This window comes from Bradysia coprophila (assembly GCF_014529535.1).
Source record: "Bradysia coprophila strain Holo2 chromosome X unlocalized genomic scaffold, BU_Bcop_v1 contig_173, whole genome shotgun sequence".
In the NCBI taxonomy this organism is placed as follows: Eukaryota; Metazoa; Arthropoda; class Insecta; order Diptera; family Sciaridae; genus Bradysia; species Bradysia coprophila.
In genome coordinates this window covers 5,095,951-5,118,597 of record NW_023503302.1, presented here as the reverse complement: position 1 = coordinate 5,118,597, position 22,647 = coordinate 5,095,951, and the positions used below count along the sequence as shown (strand labels likewise).

Here is a 22,647-nt window from a genome sequence, read left to right as displayed (position 1 = left end):
ATATTATTCAGTTCATCATACCTAATATCCACAGGGGTGTAAAAATTTTGATTTTTGTACCAGCCTAGAGCACTGCGCCGTTCAGCCACGCCGAGGCCGCCGCTGATGCCCCTCTCAGCCGCCTCAGCCGTGTTAACAATCGGCGGCGGAAGTTGGCTTGCGAAAGTTTTGGTTTTAATACAGTTTGGGAGAATTTTGCAGCAATTTTTTTCGTTGGCTTACAAAATTGTGTACGCACCTGTCGACTGGTAGAGGGCAGTACAATAAAGTCATGAATGTACTACATGTGAAATGGTAAAACGTGCGCGTGTTGTAGTTGTAGTACGAGTGAGATCAGCTACAGCTAAAGCCTTTGTTGAATGTTTGATTCCATTTTTGAATAGAAGCGGTTTCGCCTAATTCATATGAAACAAATATCTCTGTAACTGACTTCTGACTTGCGTACTTCTATGAGATTTGATTCGATTGCAACAATACAGGAGAACAAAAGTGAATATCGTCAGGTATTTTGATTTGGGACTCATTGTGGATTCCAAATGATTCCACACAAAATGTGTTTAACAAAAGAGGACCTAGATTAATTTCATTTCAGCTGGCGATCGCGTGCATACCAAAAATTCCGAATGTGAAATATTAGGCCTTTATAGGTTAAACAAATTTTGTGTGGAATCATTTGAAATCCAAAACTAGTCCCAAATGAGTAAACCTAACGGTATTCACTTTTCTTCTACTGTATTTTAATTTTGTTATTCAGCCGGCTGAGCCGGCTAGCCGCCATAAATATCATACTAGCCGGCCGCCGAAGGGTGTCGGCTACGTTTTAGCCACCAACTGTCCATCGGCTGAACGGCGCAGTGCTCTATAGTCTATACCAGCCCTGTTGAATGTCGTTCAAAATGATCGACTCTTTTTTTAATTTTCTGAATGTTATAGTTTTCGACAACAACGATTTTCTGTTATAGTAACTTTTAATTGTCTTCGGCAATTGCCTAAAATCGATGGTATTTTACGACAATGGGGGACTGAAGTTTCAATAATTTCGACAGACAACATAATTCTTAAACATTTATGTTTTTAATTAATTGTTTTCTGATTTTCAAAGATCAGTCAACCATAAAAAAGACTATACGTCCTCTTGTATGCCTCTCTTTCTTTCTCATGTCATTTTTTCTTAATTCTCTCACGAAAAAGGTATGCTTTTGGGTTGAATTTGGGTCGTAGTCGTAATTGAAATATAAATTAAAAGTATAAAACTTGAAAATTCGGCAATTGTGTAGAACATTTTTTTTTTGTTTACAATAACATTCTTAATCTAAATACAAAAAATGTCAAAAGTTGAACGTCCCATTTTTATGGTAAAGTGGTACACCCATGCTAATACCACAACTAAAAATTAAACAAAAACGTACAACGAATTCACACCATAATAATTTCCCAATGAAAAATTAAATATTTCCAATTGATGGAAATGTATCGTTCATTTTCCACATAACGATAATGTATCTATAACTGCAGAGTTATGTCGAAACGTTGTTGCCAGTTTCGCAGAACAAAAGGTTTACCACGAAAACGATTTGTATTGAACACATAATATAAACTGGAAAAACATTTGTGAGGCATAATATTTCCAATTAAACATGTGCACGGCATGCATTATACACACAATAAATGCAAAACATCTATGCAAAAACGTATCTCGCAACATTCCACTGGCGGAAAATTTATTTCTGATTATATATCGCTTGTGTCTACAAATTTCCTAACATCATCTGAATGCATTTGACTATTTTACAATAATGTTAAACATTCTGACTACATTTTTTTGCCATAGTTGTCTGCATACCATTGTCTGATTTATTCCATTTCCGTGCTAAATGCTTCGTTTCTTGTTCAAAGTTGCAGGGCTAATGAATGTAAAAACCTGTATGCATATGCATCGCACTGTGTGTAACATTGATATGGTATGGTGCATTCAAATGATGTTCTATGGTCTGAAAGGATGTTATTGCAAAATGTCTGCAGGGAGTCAGAAATTTTAAACTGATACGTGAAATACGAATCGGTTTGATGTACCGGAATGTAAATCGTGAATTACACATATTTTTTTTGTTTTAATTGCCTGAGGTTAATTAGCACAATCATGTGAATGGATTTTCATTTGACTTTAAAGCAATTTTCGCATGATATTACCAGGGATAAATAAAATAACCAGGGATGAACTGTAGTGATTGTGCGCTTTCTTTTTCATACATATACAATGTAATTTGCTACGCTGAACAATTCGAGCAATGATGCATACGGTGGAGTTTTGTATCAGCCAACATAATAACTGGAAAAACCATTATTTCTGCAAAACCAAAAGGATGACCGATCCTTTTACCCCAGCATTGGAAGAGATTTAATTTGTTTATCAAAGGTCACTCAATATGCCATATAACTGCTCTGACGGATACGAAAAACAATTCTTCTACGAATTTAGTCTTTCGAGTGCTGGAAGGGCCTCAAAGACGATAGTCTCTATTTCAGTCAGCTTAGATCATAGAGAAACCGAATCAGTGCCACATGAAGAATACAAGTTGAAGATACAAATTTTATTGAATAGGACAAGAGGGTTCTCCTGCCAGTCAGATTTTCGGGTTGTCAATCTCACTGGCATCAAAAAAAATTCTAAGTATCAGTCTGAATTTGGCATCAATATCTTCATTTAGATAAGGTATATACTAGGCCTATCCAAAATGGTGTCCTCCTAGAAAAAATGTTTTTCAAGTAATACGGAGAAGGTTTTAAATCGTGGCCTTACAAAAGGAACTTTCGTCGGAAAATCAGTGCCAATGTCAGCCATAGAATATTTGCGGCAAACACACCATTATCACATTCATTATGTACGAAATTACACGCCTAACTAGGAATAATAATCTGCATTATCGACCTATGAAGATTTTGTGGCTAGATCATCCCTATACAAGTTGCCCTGCTTATGAGTTCTAAAACACGCCTGGAAGTATGCAAATGCTTCTGAAGAAACTTAGGTTCTTAACAGACATCTAAATATAGGCTAAACGTAGACGGTGTGATGTGCAAAAATTCATCGAATTTGAGTTACCTAATACGAGTCATGTGTACTCTGTACATCGTTGCTGGAAGGCTTGTATATAACCACTGAGCCATCCCGTCCGCTAACTTTGCTAGTGTTGTAGTTGTAATCTGAGTGACAAAACGTAATACTATCTATGATGTACTAGGAGCGAGACTAGTATTTGTCGAACACCGTTTCCATCGATAAAGTTATTACCGATACCGATAAGTAGTTCAAAAGTTCTACATCTACACTCAACGTCACTTGACTTGAACCGATGCAGTCAGTTTTGTTCTGGTGTTGAGCTTTTAACTCTCACACTAGCACATTCATCGAGTAGTGGAGATCAGACGCGTTAACAAACTAAACTCGAAAGTGTCACGCATATAACAAATCAAATCAATTTATGAAGAGAATCAAATTGATTTAAGAAACTTGTAGACACGACCAGAGCATTGCTGGTGCAGAAATATGTAAATTTTGTTTGGTAAAGATAACATAAAAGATTATATGAAGGAAAAATGAAAGTGGATTACATTGTCATCCAGCTGCACCCACTTTCCTCGGTCAAAACAATTTTCTCCTTGTCCCATGCAAAATGTCGTTTACATTTATGGAAACTTTCACGGAAAATAATCATTTAACCGCGCAATATTACAAATCACCACCGGCCGGCTAATCCAACTTTATTTTTCCCAATAAAATGTATCTCTCTCCTATGACAAAAAAACAAACAAAATGATCCATCCAAACGTCCAACAGCACTATTCCATACACGAATATTACATTTATTTGACCTATAACAATTAATCCCTCACTCACACTCGACTTCTCGACAAGCATGTTGCCTAATTAAAAAGGCAATTATTTAACGATAACATTAAATAGTTGAGCATTAACATATCCTCCTTTAAATACTAACCAACGTGAACCTATTTGACTCGACTTATCTAACCGAAAATCTAATGAAACAGTAAAGTCTTATCAGATATTGCTGCCACGCGCGACTATGCAACTATTCAGCTTTCATATTAGTGTGTTTTTAATGGACGAAGGATATAATATGTACGTATAACAACAAACGTTATAATGTGTGTTTTTATAATACACGCAGTCGTATCAAACAAAAATTCTAATTTAATTATAATATTATTCCATATGTTGCTTAGAAAATGAGAATGGACAGGGAAAAAAATGTTTATTAAAACACTCCAAAACAGGGGAGGTTTGTAAAGTAGAAAATTGGGTTTAAAAACGTGATAAATTGTTGTTATTTGAAGGTAGATGGATGAACTGATAATATCATTTATATTACGATGAATATTTTTCTGTTCTTTTTTTCTTCCTTTTTTTGAATTTTTAATTGCGGGTCAGTCAGTGACTCAGTGAAGAAATGTGAAGATTAAATTAGGTACCGGTGTCTATTCAATGAGTCAACTTTTGACGGATTATTTAGTAGCGTCGAGAAGACTGCTATTACAAATAAAATTAGTTCTTTCAGAAAAACTACAGTGAAATTTCAGCATTAATTTGTTTCGGCTGTTTTTCAGCTGATGCACACAAACAATCAAAACGGTTTATAGTTGTTTATGTGGTTGAAGCCAGTTTTGATTGTCTGTGTGGATCAGCTGAGAAACATGTTCAACTTACCTGGTCGGCCAGTTATTCAAAATTGAAATATCATGCGGAATGTCCTACTTCACTAGACACAACTTCCAATTCGCTTATTTTTGTTGTCGTTAGTGTTTCTGGTAACAGATGACTAGACGTTAGGACTTGAAATCTAGTATATCAAATTCTGCATTGAAACTAAAAACGTTTCTGATATATCCAAAGACTTGCGGGTTGTTGCGGAATATTTCCGTTTGAACAAGCTTACTCTCAACCTGAATACGAAGCTAGTTCACTTTCGCAAGCCTGGTTTTGACCTTTAACGGTGTTGAGGTTAATGTTTTTTCCTCGGTCAAGTGTATCGGCTTAACTCTTGATCAATTTGTGAGTTGGGACGATCACATTTCCAATTTGTGCTCGATCGTGTCCAGTCGTATTGGAGTCCTTAAGCGTCTCCGTTTCTTGCCTAAAAAGATCCTCCACCTGATATACACAGAGAAAAAAGTCAGATTAAATGTTTAATCTTTGGAAAGATTACGAACATTTTAAATTTTTCTAAAGATTTCATTTCAATCTTTTTTCAAAGATTACAAAAATTAAATCTTTCGATAGATTACGTTTCGGATTAAAATGGCTAAAATTGATAGTAGCAGTGAGAAGTGAAGTTAAATATAGAAAATTTTGCCAAGAATTTTTTTTTTTCAAAGGACGTTGTTATGGTACCTAGAGTTTATGATTAGAATCTAGTAGATGGTAGATGTGTAATTTTTTGTCATATGTTAGCGATACTAAAAACCACAGCACAGAAATATTTGAGACTTTTTTTTTGCTTTTCTTTAGGAATATTAATTTTTGAGTTGAAAATCGTTGAAAAATTAAATAAATTCTTCCATGCAAATTGGTCTGTTATACTTCTTAGTCAATTGTACAATTAAATATGGGGCGCAAAATATCGTTTTATTATAATATTTTCCTACTTTTCAATACTTTTGCCAGGCTCAACTTCCTTATCGTTGCTTATCCAGATTTATGAAATATAATAAGCATTTATTGAATAATTAAAAAAAAAATGAAGAAAAAAAATGTTGCCTTCGATTAGGATTTGAACTCGTTTACTATGATGGTTACCTCAGTCGGTACAAAGGTTTCGTTCAGAAGATTATTTTTTAATCTTTGAAAGATTAAAATCTCCGTAACAACGGTTCGAAATTAAATCTTGCCAAGATTAAGAACCCAATAGCTCAGTGGTAAAGTACAGGAGATACGGAGGTACCGAGGTGAAAGAGTTCAAATCCTGATCAAAGTAAGTAAAAAAAAAACATTTAATTTCAACTAAACAAATAAAATTCTCAATTTCAGAATAAATAAAACAAGTAAATCTGACTCAATATTCAAATAAATGTTGGGAAAAAATTTTTAATTTCAAAATAAAAAAATTAAATCTCTTGCAAGATTTCGATCTAATCCATCGAAAGATTATTTTCGAAAGATTAAATGCAAGTAATCTTTCGAAAAATTAGATTTCAATCCAAAAATAAATTTGGTCCTATATGTAATCCGAAAAAGATTTAAATCTAATCCAGGATTTCTCTCTGTGTACTTTTCCACTGTTCATTGTCATTTGACGTACTGTGTTGGCGCGTGGGGTTCTGCCAAAAAGCGATTGAGCGATTGAGCGGCTTCACGCCTTGCAAAAGAGGGCACTGAAAGCCGCCCACCGTTTCCATTGAGATACCCGACCGAGCGTCTTTTTAGCGCGCAATTCCCGAATGTATTAACGGTACAGCGAATGTACGAATACGCAGTCTGCAAATTCGTTTTTTGTTGTATCAATGATCTGAAGCAGCATTCATTGCAATTCTCGGACAACCTCAATTGCTACGAAACGTGCTGAAGAAGCCTAAGGTTTCGTCAAGCTATGGCAAACGTTGCCTGCTTTTTTCTGGTCCGACATTGTTTAATGGCCTTCCGCCAACGATCAGAAATTCTCTCACTCTTAATCATTTTTGTCGTTCATTAAAAGCGTATTTACTAACGCGACTTGATATAAATTAAATTTACTACAAATGTTTCGTTCACGATCGAATAAAGAGCATACGTCTCATTTCTGTCTATTTGTTGAATTTAATATGAAAATTTAAGCTTGCTACCATCACCTTCTGATACATTTTGCCTTGCTAGTTGTCCTTGTTGATCACTTATACTGTTTTTATCAATTTAACTGTTTTTACGTTTAACGGTTGTAGCTCCTTAGAATTGTAACACATACTGGAGCTACGCGGTGTACTTAGTTTAAGAAACTATCCCAACAAAAATCTCTTCGAGAAAAGTGTGATGCAGTCTTTGAAATACAATTTCTAAAATGAATGATATCGCTAGAGTTGACGCTTTCAGCTTCGTTACGCAAAAATTAAATTTTACACCCAATTAGTTCAAACAAGCTGGCTTAGGTTTTCTCATCATCTGCCAAATAATTTTCTCCGGCAATTTTAAAGTTATATAGTCGAGTGATAGCTCGTTTCGCTCGTATTTGAAGCGCGAATAAGATAGAATAGGATTTGTGGTGATACAGGCCAAAGGAAAGAAACTTAAATTCTCGCCTATATATAGTTGCCGCATCTCAAAAAAATTTCTTCGTTCTTTTTTTGGAAGATAGACTGTGTCAAGTCCTCCGCTAACGCTCCGGACATGATGTTTAAAAATAAATGAAATTGAAATGAAATTGAGCTAACTTACTGAATAAAAGCATCGTTTTTTTTACATGCTTATGCACTGTAAAGTGCACTTTACATCACTGCTTGTGACAGGGAAAATGTACTTACAGTCCACAAACATGTAAAATGTGTTACGTCACTGCTTGTAAATGCTTGTTTAGGCACGTGTGATTACTCCACTCGCCTTCGGCTCGTTCCGCAAACCTCACACTTGCTTAAACAAATATTTACAAACAGTGACGTAACATGCTATGTCGTCCTTGTCGGTAACAGATGACCAGACGTTAGGACAATGATAGTGTCCAAGGCACCACGATGTTTCTAAAGGGTTCAGCTAATTTCTTTATAAATTACAGAGTGGAATTAGTAACTGAAATTTTGGGATGCTGCAATAAGACATTAATTTTATATCGATCACCTTGTGGAAGTAGAAATAATAATCAAATTGATGCTTTAAAAGGTATGTAACCTTTAAAGTCTATATAACCATAGAAATAGAAAAATTGAAATCAACCCAATTCTTGATGTCGTCGGTTCTTTCTAGACTACTATTACGGTTAAGAGACGAAGAACGTGGTCTTATCAGCACCGAGATCAGCACCGAATTAAGCAATAAAACTCTGTGCACTTCGGGATGTATGCTATGAAAGCACCCCTTTAGTCACATCTACGTAGCGTCTTTATTAATACGAATAATCATGACTAACGGACAAGTTATTTAAATTTTCGAAATAAATCTCCCGGACCCAACGTAATTAACAAAACATCAAATACATTTTACCTTAAACGACATCGTTTACAACTCACTTAATACTTATTCTTCTACGCCCTGATTGTCCGTGTGTTTACTGCGAATCCCCCAAAGTAAATACCCCCGAAAAAGTAGTGTGTTCGTTTGCTTTATTTATAGTGTACGAAAAACCGTCTCTAATCCATAAAGTCCTCTTACTGGTATATTAATATATGTAATACATTATTTTGCTTTACAAACAACCCAATATAATATACACACACCGTACAACCGTACATATTTGTACATTACGTATTTACGTATAGCATATATACATAACCAAATAGCAGTTCTATTAGTAATAAAAGCCACACAAAATAACAACACCAGTTACATTAAACTGCTTGCTAACCCTGAAAATAACAACAGCAACCATCCCCCCGTATCTTCACTTTGGATAAAATAATTTCATAAAATATAATCATTGCTTCTAACACCCCATTTACGAGACTATTAAGGTGATGCGCACACTGGCACTTTTATGCAGACATTTTATATAACTTTGTGTCATTCGGGCTGTATTCCAGGCAGTTTGTGTGTGTATGTGTTTGTGTGTGCTCTACCATCATTTTCTAAATCACCCACCCACATACCCAATTCCACATTCTACTCTACATTCACGGTTTATACACGCATTTCGATAACTTTTTTTTTGGTACAAAGTGAAGCTGATGTTTGGTGTCGACAGATTAAACAAGTTCTAACTTAATGGTTCAATCAATTTTGTTTTTGCGAAAGCAAACGCTCGAAGCTATGTAATTCATCACTTAAATGGTTCAATTTTGAAGGTCATTGGCTTATCTCAGAATATTCAATTAGCAACGCTAACCATGGTCGTGACCGATAACTATATATTCGTGACCGAAGTACTCTGTGACGAGATATCACTATTTTCCACAATTTCTGCAAATAATCTTGATCCGTAGTATATGTAAACAAAGTGTGAGCTGAAATGAAGCACGAAACGATTAGGTAGACAAAACAATATAACATAAATGAGTGGATGATGTGGAAACTAAGCATAGGTTACATTGTTGATAATATATTTGTTCCAAATAACTGTAAACCCGAACTTGAACAGCAGAAACTGCAAGGATTTCACCCACAGCAACATAACCTACAAAAAAATTTCCGACAAATATTGATGAAATTCTCTATTGCCTTGGAACAAACCTATATGTTTTCTTATTCTCAGGCAGGTCGCTACTTTATTGGCTATCGACAACAAAATTAAGTAATGAGCTCTGACATTCTAACGTTCTCTTAACTAGAAAAATACATGTACAAATTCCCATGACACCATTTTCGTAATTTAGGATGTAATCATTGTAATTGTTGATACAATCATTAAATCTGTTACTTCTTTTAGTTAAAGTATAACGTAACGCTTACCACAAAATCTTTTACTTCATTCGTTGAAGCAAAAAATTTTCTATATAAGATCACATCAAACGAGTGTTTATTGTCCCCAAGTAGCATTCAACTGTTAAAATTCGGTTGTACAACCGTTATGTAACCGCGGTTATAAATAATTTGGAGATAACCCAAAATAACTAATTAGTTGTCGCAACGTTACTACAACGTTGTAGCAACGGTTGCACAACGGTTTTTGCCCAGTTGTGAAATTCTTTTAACGAATTGGTTGTGTGACGGTTATACAACGAATTGGTTAAAGTTGTGAAAGGGTTGCAAAACCGCCGTAGGACTTATAAGTCACATTTGAAATTTCAATATTGTCTCACTTTTAAGTTGTAGCACGGTTGTTCCACCGTTTGACAACTTTTTCGTTTATCATTATTTTCAGCTTCTAACTACATTTTCAAGAACACGTTTCTATCTGCGATAGGATATTCGTAGATCAATTATTTATATGCACAGAAAAGACGTTTGTATGCACTGCAATCGATTTTTTTAAATTAATTATTCCTTATTTGGTGTGTAAATAAAGTAAGACCTATTTTCTTCACAGTTTGATTTTGGTCAACAATTAGTCAGTCAGACGTTTTTCCAATTTTCCGGACATTGATAATGAAAGATTTCACTGCTATGACAGTTAAACAAAATTTTATCGATCTATTTCACTTTTATTGTAAGAAACTGTTGTCGATCCTAAATCCTAGCGGGATATTCCTAAAGAGACCTAACAAGACATAAGAATCCTAACTTCGACGACAGCGGCAGACAAGTTGTGAAATTGATCAATAAAATGCTGATTTACAAATTGGCATAAAGATACAAAATGACTATTCACAAAATACGATCAATTTTCATCACAATTTTCAAACTCACATTAATTCATTGTTTCACATTATGGCATCGTATTAAAATTGCATCACTAAAGCATTACTAAAGCACAACAAGTTTCTCACAGATTACATCTCCGACCGATCTTTTTTGCATGACATCTTGATTCCAACTGACGCGTCAGTTAGAATCAAGATGTCATAAATCAACAACTGAAAATGTATTGGTTCCATAATCGTTTTAAGACGAATTAGTTAAGTAGATTACTCCAAATTATTGGTTGCATAACAGTTAATTGACGAATAAGTTTTTGGCAAAAATTGTCGATTCACTTATTCGTTTCATAACGGTAGTACAACTAATTCGTTAAAAATTGAATGATAACGAATTAGTTGTTAAACGGTTATATAACGAATAAGTTATTGTGAACATAACGTTTTCGTTACATAACCGTTGGATAACGAAAAAGTTTGCAACGAATTAGTCAATTTTCCAACCGCGGTTATGAAATGCTACTTGGGTCTTACGTGTAGGGAATGCAATACCGGTATTAATACAGGAAACTTCCAATACCGAATACCGGTTTGGGCCAAAAAATACCGGTATTATTACCGGAAAGTTTTGAATGAAAAAATGTGTAGAAAATTCTGAATAGAAGTTGAACTTGCATCTCAAAAATTGACGGTACTTCGTTCTGCAGCTTGTATGTTCACAAAAACATGGTACGACCAACCATACCCAAAACTAAAAGATTATCGTTTCGAATGCATTTCCCAATTTAGCAATGCTAGCTTTAAGCGTTGGTATAGATAAGTTGGAGCATTCTTGGCACACTTTGTAATAAGCGTCAAACCTGAGAAGAAAACGACGCAAACAAACCGTGTTCCACCTGATTCCATTGGTGCCTATTGGCATACTAATTCCTTCTATTTTTGTACTAATACCTTCTACTGGCAAATATCACATGACCCAGTATTTCCAAGCGTTGGCGGTAAAAGACCACGATTTATGTATAACTCTGAAGTTAGATACAAAGTTCAATTTTACGTCACTTCTTTCGACTACATGGATTCGAATTTAAGGAAGCTAAAATAATGTCGTTCAAACACTGATATTTGAAGATAATAAGTGAATTTCTATAGGTTTGCTCCACAATTCCCTGGATCCTCACTATTTAACTTGCGATATTTTAGTTTTATCGAGACGCACTAACGGCAAGCATAACACTAGTATTTTTTACGAATCTGTTACCTCTTTTGACCAAAGAAATTTCATTAATTTTTACTTAAATCCTTTTTTCGTAACAAATGTTTTCATTTTAACAACGTTTCAAAAAACCCAAAATATAGGTATTGAATCTCAAAGTACCGAATACCGGTATTGAAGAAAACGGTCCGATATTGCATTCCCTACTTACAGCTGCATTTTTTTATAAAGATAATTTTGACAGACAGGCTTATATGGAAATCCAACATAACAACGAAATTTTTTTTGAATTTTCATACAAAATTCAAATTTTTAACGGTCAAAAATTATTTTTATAAAAAAATTCAGCTGTACGTGACGTCGTTGTCGAGAACAGATGAAAAATATAAAATGAGTGTTTTTGTGATGTGATGTATAGTAGCACGACAGAGTAAAATAAACCAGGCTGTAATTATTGAAACGTCAAATAAGGGACCTAATATACTGTATGAAAATGAACTCAAATGAACACTGTCATAAATTGAATTAATTTTATTCGCAAAATATAAGGCTAGTAGATAATTCAGGTCGCTAGTGAAATGAAGCTCTCCTGCGGTGGATGTAGGCACGACAATTTAATCTATGGCTACAGTTATTTGACAGTTAAATTCAAAATTCTGAACTTTTCGTTAGGTGTGTTCTAACATTGCTTAAGAAGATTATCCTTAACACACGCGAGACATGTTTTGTCCTAGCTTTCATTGACAGTTCAAGGTCATACCCATTGATACCCGTTTTATTAATTGATCAGCTATTATACAATAGTCTGTTGCTTACATTTACAATCTCTTCGAATAGACAGGATTGTATTAGAATATAGCGATTTAATTTGTGGGTTCTAAATCACTATTAGGGCTATGAGATGTTGCAGTGTCGTGTGTTTGATGTCATTACAACCCGTTGACCAAAAAAAGCAATTTATATTTCAGTCAATTAAAAAATGGTTTATTCAATGAAAAACATCATTTTAGGAAGCTCTTTACGATTATCATCAATCGGAATCAAAAAGCAGACAATTCAACTTTCCATTCTATACCAATACCAATTCTACATTCAGACAACTTTTCAAAAGGTTTTCTTAACTTTTGCTTTTTAAACAAACTGCTACTTTTTATATAACAATAAAATAAAACCATCAATCGATCGAGTAAAACACATTTTTTGTTTGGAACATTTTTCGTTGTTGTCGTTGCCAACAAACAAAAAACTTAAACCTACACAATAGCTTAAAATTGTCAATAAAGTCCATTACTAGATTGATCTTCGATTAAAATCAGATATTTAGGTCCTTTTCAATGTACACCAACACCATACAGAAAATGTGTATACATTAGGTACAACACAGCCGAATACGAAGGGTACAAATGTATCGGCAATCATTCGTTGAATAGAATCAGGTTTTCAAGTGCCACATCTTCAAATTACAATAGCAATTCGCTTTACATTAAATGGATCAGGGAATCTGTTATTGTATAATTTTCTGGACAGAAACACTGTTCCGTTCCACGCAATCGCCGTAAAACAAAATCTATGCAAAAAAATTGGATTATGAATTTTAAATAAATTAGATTTTTTCTTTGTTTTTACGAGATTTTACGAGCTTTCCAATTACCTATTTCTAACCTGATGCCTAAAGATAAATGGCCGAGGTTTTTGATAGCCGTTTGGATGAAAGACGCATGTAAAAGTTAGTAGAATCACAGCTAGAGATTTTTTCGTTTATACAGAGGCTCATAATATTTTTCTCGAAAAGTCCTCTACCACATGATTTGTGTAGTAGTAGGTCTAATAGTGCTCCATGTGCGACGCTACATCCGTCGAAAACCATCCTTCTAATAATTCAAGCACTTCGTTTGACGTCATCACCATGTCAAATATTTTGTTGGTCTCGTCTTCGCCTCAGATCAATAAACTTCACGAAAAAAATAGATTTTCCATTAGGCCTTCTTAAAATGCTAGAATCAAAAAAGTGGTCAAATCAGTTTTCGTTAGATCCGAGACGAAGCCGAGGTCAAAAAACAAACGAATTATTTGCTTAAACTGCGATGACATCTCGACGGATGTGGTGTGGTAATGAATTTTATACCAACCCGGAGTTAAATAATGATTGGATTACGTGGAAAGAAGATCTATGGGGATCTATTAGGATGATAGTTTTACCGAGCCTTTGGACGAGGGACATATTCATCCGAGTATAAATTCATTTTTAATTATAATCCGTAATCTATTCTACTCAACAAAACATATCAATTTTGACAGCTTATAACTAGGTCCCACCTTTTGGGCGGGTCAGGTCGCTTGACTGACACTTTTCTAAATGTATTTTTGACGTATTCCTAAAAACTTGTCACATTTAATACATAATATATTTACTATATTAATGGCCCCACGCAAATGACAGTAAAATTTGACAAAAAACTGATAGAAACTGATGGACTAAAGATAAAATAAATAGAAATATGATGACATTACTAACTTTATAACGGTCGATTATTGTAACACTTGCTCTTTTTCCATCTATTTCCATCTTCGATCCATCTTTTTCGATCTTTTTCCATCTTCTATTCTTCTTTGTCCATCTTCGATCCATCTTTTTCCAACTTCGAACCATCTATTTCTATCAGATGGCAACTGATGGACAAAGATGGATCGAAGATGGACAAAGATGGATCGAAGATGGAAATAGATGGTGCCTTCAACGATTTTTTGTTACCCACATTTAACGTTTTTCATAGCATTTCATACATTTTCAATCACAGTGAACCTTTTTGTTACCCACATTTTTCGGTATTTTCTGGTGTAATACCCTGACTTTCAGTCAAGGGAATAATATCATATTTATCTTCCTAATAATACATAGTGTACTACTCTCCGTTTCTGTGGGAGAATTTTATTATCAACGAAGGGGAGGGTTGAATATCTAGCTAAAGGAGGGATACAGTCCACCGAGTCGGTAAACAAACGTTAACTCAGGATAGAGTAGAGAACAAATGTCTGACGATTTTTTTCGTGTTCCGATCTTAAATTAAAACGTTTGATAATTGATGTCAAAAACAATGTTTTTGAACTCACAGGCCTGGCTTCTGTATTTCATCATCAATCGCTTTACATTTTTATTTTTTTGCTGTAAAGCTTAAAACAGGTTGACTAAGGTCGACCGCGCTCAAAATGAGCTTGTACTGAAAATCATGTTTTAAAAATACTTGACCTGTACCTGAACACGATTTTGTCGAAATGTTCAGGTCAGGGTTCATATATATTTAAGGTTCCCTCTTCCCTGAAACCTGACTTAACAGGTCCGACATTATGTCACTATCACGGAAAAATCACTTTCTAAAATACAATAAATTATCATGGTAACCCATTAGGTCATGCCGGCCTAAACACAATATTGTTATACTATAACACAGTTAAGATTCAATCGATCCCATTCAGGCGTTCATTCATTAGGACACTGATCTCATTTGTGTAAATGGGAAAATTAAAAAATAAATTTCACTTAGATAAAGGAACAGAAATGAATTAAAAATGAAAAAAAAAGAATTAAAAGAGCACACGCACGCAAATATAAACTTTCCTTCATTTTAATACAAATTATTATAATATCAAAACATGCATGAATAAAGGCGTTTTCAGGAACATGATTACGATGGATGGCATACAAAATCGTCTTTTTGTTTGGAAAACCTTTTGTTCATATTTTCTTTGGTCTATGGACCGTAAAATGGTAAAAAGGGATTGTTTGTTCCATATAAAACCATACATACACTTACACACACAACATATAACGTTTTTGAAGAACAATGTAAAAATGTATTTTCACCGATTAAAAAATTCATAGTGGGATGGTTAGCGGGAATATTATTTTTGTTGTTTTTTGTATTTGCTTCTCTCCACTTTTTTCTATGTTTTTTGTTAAACGCAATTCTTTGAAATTTTTAAATTGTTCCATGTTCGTAGAATGAACAATTCATTGAATTTATAGAACTGATTTTTATTACGACAAGTGAATTGGTATCATGGATCATCAACGATTTTCTTTGGGGAATATTTTTTTTGTTTTGTGAACAGGTTGAGTATTACTCATTTGCATGTTGTTGTTTTTTTTATATATATATATATATATATATAATTGTAATAGAAGTGAGTTGAGTAATCGAAATTTATTATACGAACCACATGCTACAGGGAAACGAAATATATATTTGACGAAAAGTCATAGTCGATGTTGCTTTAAGGTATCCTGGATGAATGAAAAAGCGGTATGTGTATAGCTACTGATATGCTTTGAACAATAAAGTGAAAAAGGTATACAAAGGCAGAGGCAGTTTCTTGTTGTTGTTTTTTAATTATCAAGTAATCTATTTGAAAAGTTAAAGTTGTCCATTTGTTTAGCAGTGGGTGGTTTAATCCACTTTTTATAGCAGTGGGAGTTTAGAATTGATATTTGTACAAATTGAGGGTCAGGGTGGTCAGGGTATTTTTTTTTGTGATAAGAAAATTTTCCGAAAAATTAAATTGCTAACTTTTCCGAAAAGTTGAAAAAATTGGAGAATTAGGTCTGGAAAAAACCTGCGTCACCCAAAGATTTTGAAATCTACTTCCGGGGCTCAGATTTCCAAGACACTCACTACACTCCACTTAGAAAGTGTCCACCATACGAGGTTTTTTTACTGCTATATGCCTAGAATCGACTATTACTTAAAAAAAAACTCTTATCAAGTATCAAGAAATTGTTTTAGTGGACCTATTTTTAGTAACATTAGTGTACGCGATAAAATCAATTTCTGGTTGAATCCAATAAAAACGTTTGCACACACTACTGAAACGCAAACCATCCTAGCCTATGTGACTTGCATTCAATAATTTTTCCCTTGTCCATTTTCACTTTTAATTACTTTCATTAACCTAAGTGGCTCAAATTAAATTAATTTTTTTGACAAATTGCCATTTTTCGTGCGACCACTTTCTATTTAAACTCCCCATATTATATTCGGTAATATTATTCATTCTTTTATATACTTTCCATTCGTTTGTTATTTCCCATTTTTTTTTTAATATTTTCGCTGTAGAATAAAGATAAAAAATAAGTTTTCCAGGGTTTGTCCGAATCCGACAAAAATTGCTGTGAGGGATCGCGAAGTTAGCAGAAATTAAATTCCAAAATGAGTTATTAAATTAGTTATGGCAAAGTGGAATAAAAAAAATTTTACAAATTGATGGCAATTAGTTAATTAATTCACCGTTTAAGGAAATGGGAGAGATTTGGGTAAATTTAATTGGAAGTCTTTAGTCTGTTAGTCTATATATATATGGTATTCACGTATACACGTAGATGACTGAGAATATAAGTACAGGAATAACCAAATTCATCAGAGTGCATATAAGGGATTGCCGAAATCGGCTGGAATTTTCGATAATCTTTTGAAAGGTGAGTGACAGTGCATTATGGAACCGGAAAAATTAACGCAAAAGAGTCATTTTTTGATGAACTACTATGCTATTCGGGATTAGCATTTTTTTAAGTTTCTCTAAATTGGTTAGAGGCTAGGCTGATCTCAAAAAGGAATGTAATAATTGGTGGACCACATTCTATTAAAGTCCTTGCGTCAGGAAAATACAAAAGTTTTTCGATAAACGGTTTTTAAGGGACTTTTTAAAAAACTTTCTTCTTAAATGAAAAAACTCTGAGTCAACGAGAAAACAATTTTTTTATTTAAATTGCACTTAACATCTATCTACTTCCAACCGGGTTTCGACTGCCACGCAGTTATCGTCAGATAAACGCTGTTTGAACAATTTCCTAGACCAAGAGGTTATCGACCAGTGATCAGTTAAATAACGATAACCACTAGATATTATCTATGGTACAATCTGTCCGTATCGGCAATTTGATATAATAGAACAATCATTTAACAGTATCCAAGAAGTCGAACCCAGTATTACTTGCAGTGAGACTTTTAATGCTTAAACATAAGTGTTGAAACGCGTCATTTTATGCAAGAAATGTTTTTAAAAAAAATTAGTTATCTAAGTGACCTGAATTGACATTTTTACCGACCTCAAGTCACCTGAAATCTGAAGAAAAATAAAAATTCAGGTAAATCAGGTCAGATCAGAATGGTCAGTTGTTCCAGCGAAAGCCGATCCACGGAATAGAATCAAGTTAGAATTCACTCTATAAAGTTCTGCTACAAGAGTGTGACTTAAAAAAAACATATTTCTTTAACTACAGGGAGCTATACCAGATGCTTCCGGGAAGACTCTTTCAAATGATTCTACCAACGTTCACTAGAGGGAAAGACACACACACACATTGTTAGCTTGGGACTTTTGATAGGACACACCCTGGTATGTCACAAAGTATTTATTCCACTGTATGCTTTCATACTTTTTCCAATTATTACCATCCACATAGAGATATTAGGTATACAAATTACAATTGATGGACGCATCAACATTTATATACCATTTTACCGTGCCATTATTGACATAATTCACAGACGGTCATAACAATTATAATATTACCGTGGCACACGAATATCTTGAATGGATTGCATTTATTATATCCAAAAGTAACATAATTTTTCCACATAAAATATGTAACGAAATCCGTGTCACATACAACACAACAGCAAAAAAAAGCTAAACTGAAAACATGGAAATAATTACATTTAGTTTGTTTATACGCCTATCCATATAAACATCAAGGGGGAGGCACGTGCCGCACTTTTGTTGGTCTCATAATTTCTGGTACTTCATATAATAACATAAAAAAAAAAACCGAAACAAACGTGAAGGGGGTGCGCGTTTTACGTTTGAAGAGATACTTCCGGTTATAATATGTTACTTTCATCGAAACTGATTTAATTATATTGTTGTTATAATATTTTGAAGGATTTTTGATGTGCTTATGGTTAGCATATGTTTCAAGTTGAATATTTTATGTTTAGTTGCGATAATAGGAGGTTTGCACACTTCAATTAATGGATTTGGAGTGGTTAAATTTTAATGGATTTAATGCTGGCTGATGAATTGAACAATAAACTTTTTTGCGGACCGAAAAACTAAATCATGTGAACGATGAAGAATTCTACAAGCGAATTGATTTTTTTACTATTATAATGTGAGAATCGGAAATTTAAATCGCAAAAATCCCCGACGAATATCTTTTACAAATATGGTAATCGGTTAGCGGAGTAATCATTAGATGTGTGACGAAACCCGAAAATTGTTATACGTTTTCATCGATAGTTTACTCCTAGTCACAAAAACGTTTCATAGCCACAAGATTAGGATTCTAAAGTTCAAAACTCTGTAGATTTATAAGTTACTGAGATTCAGGAAATTCAGGAAGAAGTTAATGAAATCCCGAGCAAAAAAATGATCCAAAAAGTGTGCATATACTGGTTTTTAAGTGTATGATCATAAACTTTTATGTACTCTCCGGTCGAGGTACATATAAGGGTATAATTAAATACAGTGAGCATTAAAAGTTTGTAAACATATAAGAATGTGAACAAAAGAACAACAGACTTGAATACAATAGAACAATAGACATTGTATAAACCTGCTTCTACTGTTCTATTGTCTTCTTATCTATTGTTCTTTTGTTTACATTGCTTTTCCAAACTTTTTAGGCTCACTGGACTGCTTACAGTATACGAACAGTTACTGCTATATCCTAGTTCCTTCCAAGTACATAAAAGTAAATGTTCATATACTGTGAACAGTATTTACTCGTACCCTTATGTATACTCTTGCATACTAAAAGTCAGTCTGTCATGAATTCTCGTCGGGACAACATCCTTATGAGATGACATCCCTAGTAAAAATAAAAGTCTCAAAAGCTCGAAAAGAGACGTCTCACGTCTTACATTACAAAGGATTTGAGACTGTGAGACGTCTCTTTTCGAGCTTTTGAGACTTTTATTTTTACTCGGGATGTAAAACCAATGTTCAAAAATAAGAAAATTCATAAAACATTTTCTTATCAGTTCACATTAATTAACTGTTAATTCCATTGTCGTTTTTCTTGTTAGGCGTATCTGTAGGGTCTCTCGTTAGGAATATGTATAGTATATGGCTCTGTCTCGTTAGGTATTAGGGATTCTCTGACGACAACGGATATTAACAGAAAAATGTACAACTGATAAGAAAAAATTTGTTTCATTAATTTTCTCATTCTATAAAGTCAATAAAGATTGTGACTAGTCGAAGATGGGTAATCAAAACCGAAAATGTCATATTTCATTGAAAGCACATGTTGCGAACAATTTCAACTTTCTCACAAATGTCACCATAGCGTCCATGTACTGGTTTTGTATGGGAAAAAATCGAACAAAGGGTATCCAAATACTTCACAGTTTACAAGGAAATAGTCATATACTTTCATATACTTTTTCATATGTCCTTGAATTTAGCACAATATTAAAAACACAAGATTAGTAAATATCTTGATATATCAAGATTTGATGACACGAATCTTGATATATCAAGGTTTGGTGACATGAATCTTGATATATCAAGATATGTTTGACCGAATCTTGATATATCAAGATTCATGTCACCGGTTATATCAAGATTTTATTGGTTAACATATTAAGGACTAACGTCACCGTGCACAGAATTCTCACCAGCAGAGCTTATGACGAAGAATAAATAACGTCTCAGGGACTCTACCGTCACTGTACAATCAACGAAAAATGGTGATAGATTATCTGCATATTTTCGCTGGAAGTGATTACGAGTCTTTTAGATTTTCTATGCAAAAATTAAAATTTTTGCGCTTTTCGCAAATGAGTTTTATGTTGCCGACAAGTGGTTTTTCTGAGCCAGTCCGGCTCTAGATCGAATAGACTTTCAGGCTTAATTCCACGAATGTGTCATTCAGGGAAAAAACGTTTATTTGAATGAATCGAATCCATATTTATATGCCAATCTCACGAGATTTCTTTCACTGGTATATTGGCAATTCAGGCCGTAGGTCCGTTGACAAAAATTCAAAATTCAAAATTAAAAGTGTTAAACACAAATCGAACGCAGCGTCGTATACTGGTTCACGATATTCTCATATCAGAGTGCGTTGAAATTTTTTCTGAGTTCATTTGTCCATCCATTCACCCCAAATTCAAATCTTGAAACCCACTTCCGGCGTGAATTTTCACGATCAATGTTTTGTATGTATTATTCGCTGGGGCTGTTATCGCAAAAAATCCAAAGAACTGTACTGTATTTTCCATACAAAATCTTGGTACAATTTCAGTTTCGTACTGAAATGCAGTTTAGTTATAGCTGACACAGCGAAAAAGTGGCGATCAGCGAGACCTCTCCAATACAACCATGGTCTTATCAACATGCACATTTGAAGCAAATTCTAACTTTTTTCCGGTACATCTAATCAAAAAGATAATATCAAACGAAATACTAATAAAAAAAATTATTTGATCGTCAAACATCAATAAATTTTAATCTCGTTTTATCTCAAATGATGGATATTTTATTGTCTCACTAAAATCAGACTTTTTCATATAAAACGGCTGAACAAATTCATTTCCATCCAAAAGTAATTTAAATTGTACAGATTGAACAGGACTTCCAAGGAGAATTGCTGTCTCATTTTGGTTTAAAATGATTACCAAACTATGTAAGAGAAAAACCGTTGAATCATTGATATTTTAAGGATAAACATTATTTTTCTCCAGTCATTATTTTAGCACTGATCACATTTAGTCAGACTACCGACTATTGCAACAAACAGTTATGCCAACGCATTGTGGGTGGAAAATTGTTGCAGCACATTGGATGTAAAAACAACGGAAATTTCGGACCAAAATGTCCCAAAGACCGAAGTATCGAACCAATGACGGCAGAACGCATTTCTCTTTTACTGCAGTCACACAATCAACTGCGAAGTGATATTGCCACTGGGAAAATTCAAAGATATGACCAAGCCGATCAAATGATTGAAATGGTAACGAACGTCTTAAGCCAAAATAAAGTTTCACATTTGTCTTTGATCTTTTAAAGAGATTTCGAGAGCTTTGAGCTTCTTTTGTATTCCACGAAAATCATCCACTTTGCCAATAGAATCCAAAGGGAGCTCAAAGCTTTCGAAAGCTCTACAAAGCACTAATTAAAGGCGATACGTTTTTTTTGGCTTAACATGGCAGTTAACGAGTTGATAATAGCTCTGAATTTTCGATGTTATGATAGGAATGGGATCATGAATTGGCTCGACTGGCGGAAATGAATGTTAAGACCTGTATATTTGCGCATGACCAATGCAGAAGCACAGGTTAGATATTTGAAGATAATGTTTTCCGTAGTTATGATCATAATGCACACAGTCTTGACTGTACTCTGAAAACAACCACAACAACTTAAACTTCTATTTCATTCGAAAACATTCATTTGTCTTCCTCGTCCCTGGTAGATCAGTATCCATTACCTGGTCAAAACATTCATATAACTTGGTTCAAAAATCAAGATTACGAAGATGTTGATTTTAATTTGGTCGAGTCCACAAAATCATGGTTCCGCGAACACGAACTGTGCGACATGTCATTTATCCACAGCTACCGAAGATCTGATAAAAAAATTGGCCATTTCACCCAGATTGTAAAGGCTGCTGCTGATAGAGTTGGATGTGCCCTGGCGAAATACGACGATGGCAAACAGAAAAATATGCTTTTGACTTGTAACTACTCCGTGGGAGACATACTGGATGAGCCAATTTACACAACGGGGAAACCGTGTTCGAAATGTCTGTCCGGTTGTAGTCAATTGTACAGTGGATTATGCAATTCGAATGAAAAGACTTATTGGGTTAATGGCAATGGAAACAAATATTAGAATTTTTGTAAAAATATCAGATTAGTAATTTGATGCGATCGCAAAATGTATGTTACACCAGATGAAGTAAAAGATTTTGTGTTTCAATAGCGCAGTTGAAAATTTCTTAGTCA

At 34.2% G+C, this 22,647-nt stretch overlaps 1 protein-coding gene and 1 long non-coding RNA gene across 2 annotated transcripts; both read left to right on the top strand.

The window, feature by feature from the left end:
• The first annotated feature begins 745 nt into the window (after nt 1-745).
• On the top strand, nt 746-17,220 carry LOC119068301. The gene is made up of 3 exons (XR_005086129.1): nt 746-864; nt 8,285-8,290; nt 17,207-17,220. It is a non-coding gene; the product is annotated as an uncharacterized LOC119068301 (long non-coding RNA).
• A 4,012-nt stretch (nt 17,221-21,232) lies between these two features.
• On the top strand, nt 21,233-22,621 carry LOC119068300 (antigen 5 like allergen Cul n 1-like). The gene is made up of 4 exons (XM_037171841.1): nt 21,233-21,326; nt 21,385-21,653; nt 21,896-21,977; nt 22,116-22,621. The coding sequence occupies exons 1-4, from the start codon at nt 21,311-21,313 to the stop codon at nt 22,532-22,534; spliced, it is 786 nt and encodes a 261-aa protein (XP_037027736.1). The 5' UTR covers nt 21,233-21,310; the 3' UTR covers nt 22,535-22,621.
• Nucleotides 22,622-22,647: the final 26 nt, after the last annotated feature.

What these genes read in the sequence shown, in the direction of transcription:
- LOC119068300 (XM_037171841.1), top strand. An exon ending in CCGATCAAATGATTGAAATG is followed by an intron (nt 21,654 to 21,895) that starts GTAACGAACGTC and finishes ATGTTATGATAG; the next exon opens with GAATGGGATCATGAATTGGC. An exon ending in TGACCAATGCAGAAGCACAG is followed by an intron (nt 21,978 to 22,115) that starts GTTAGATATTTG and finishes CGTCCCTGGTAG; the next exon opens with ATCAGTATCCATTACCTGGT.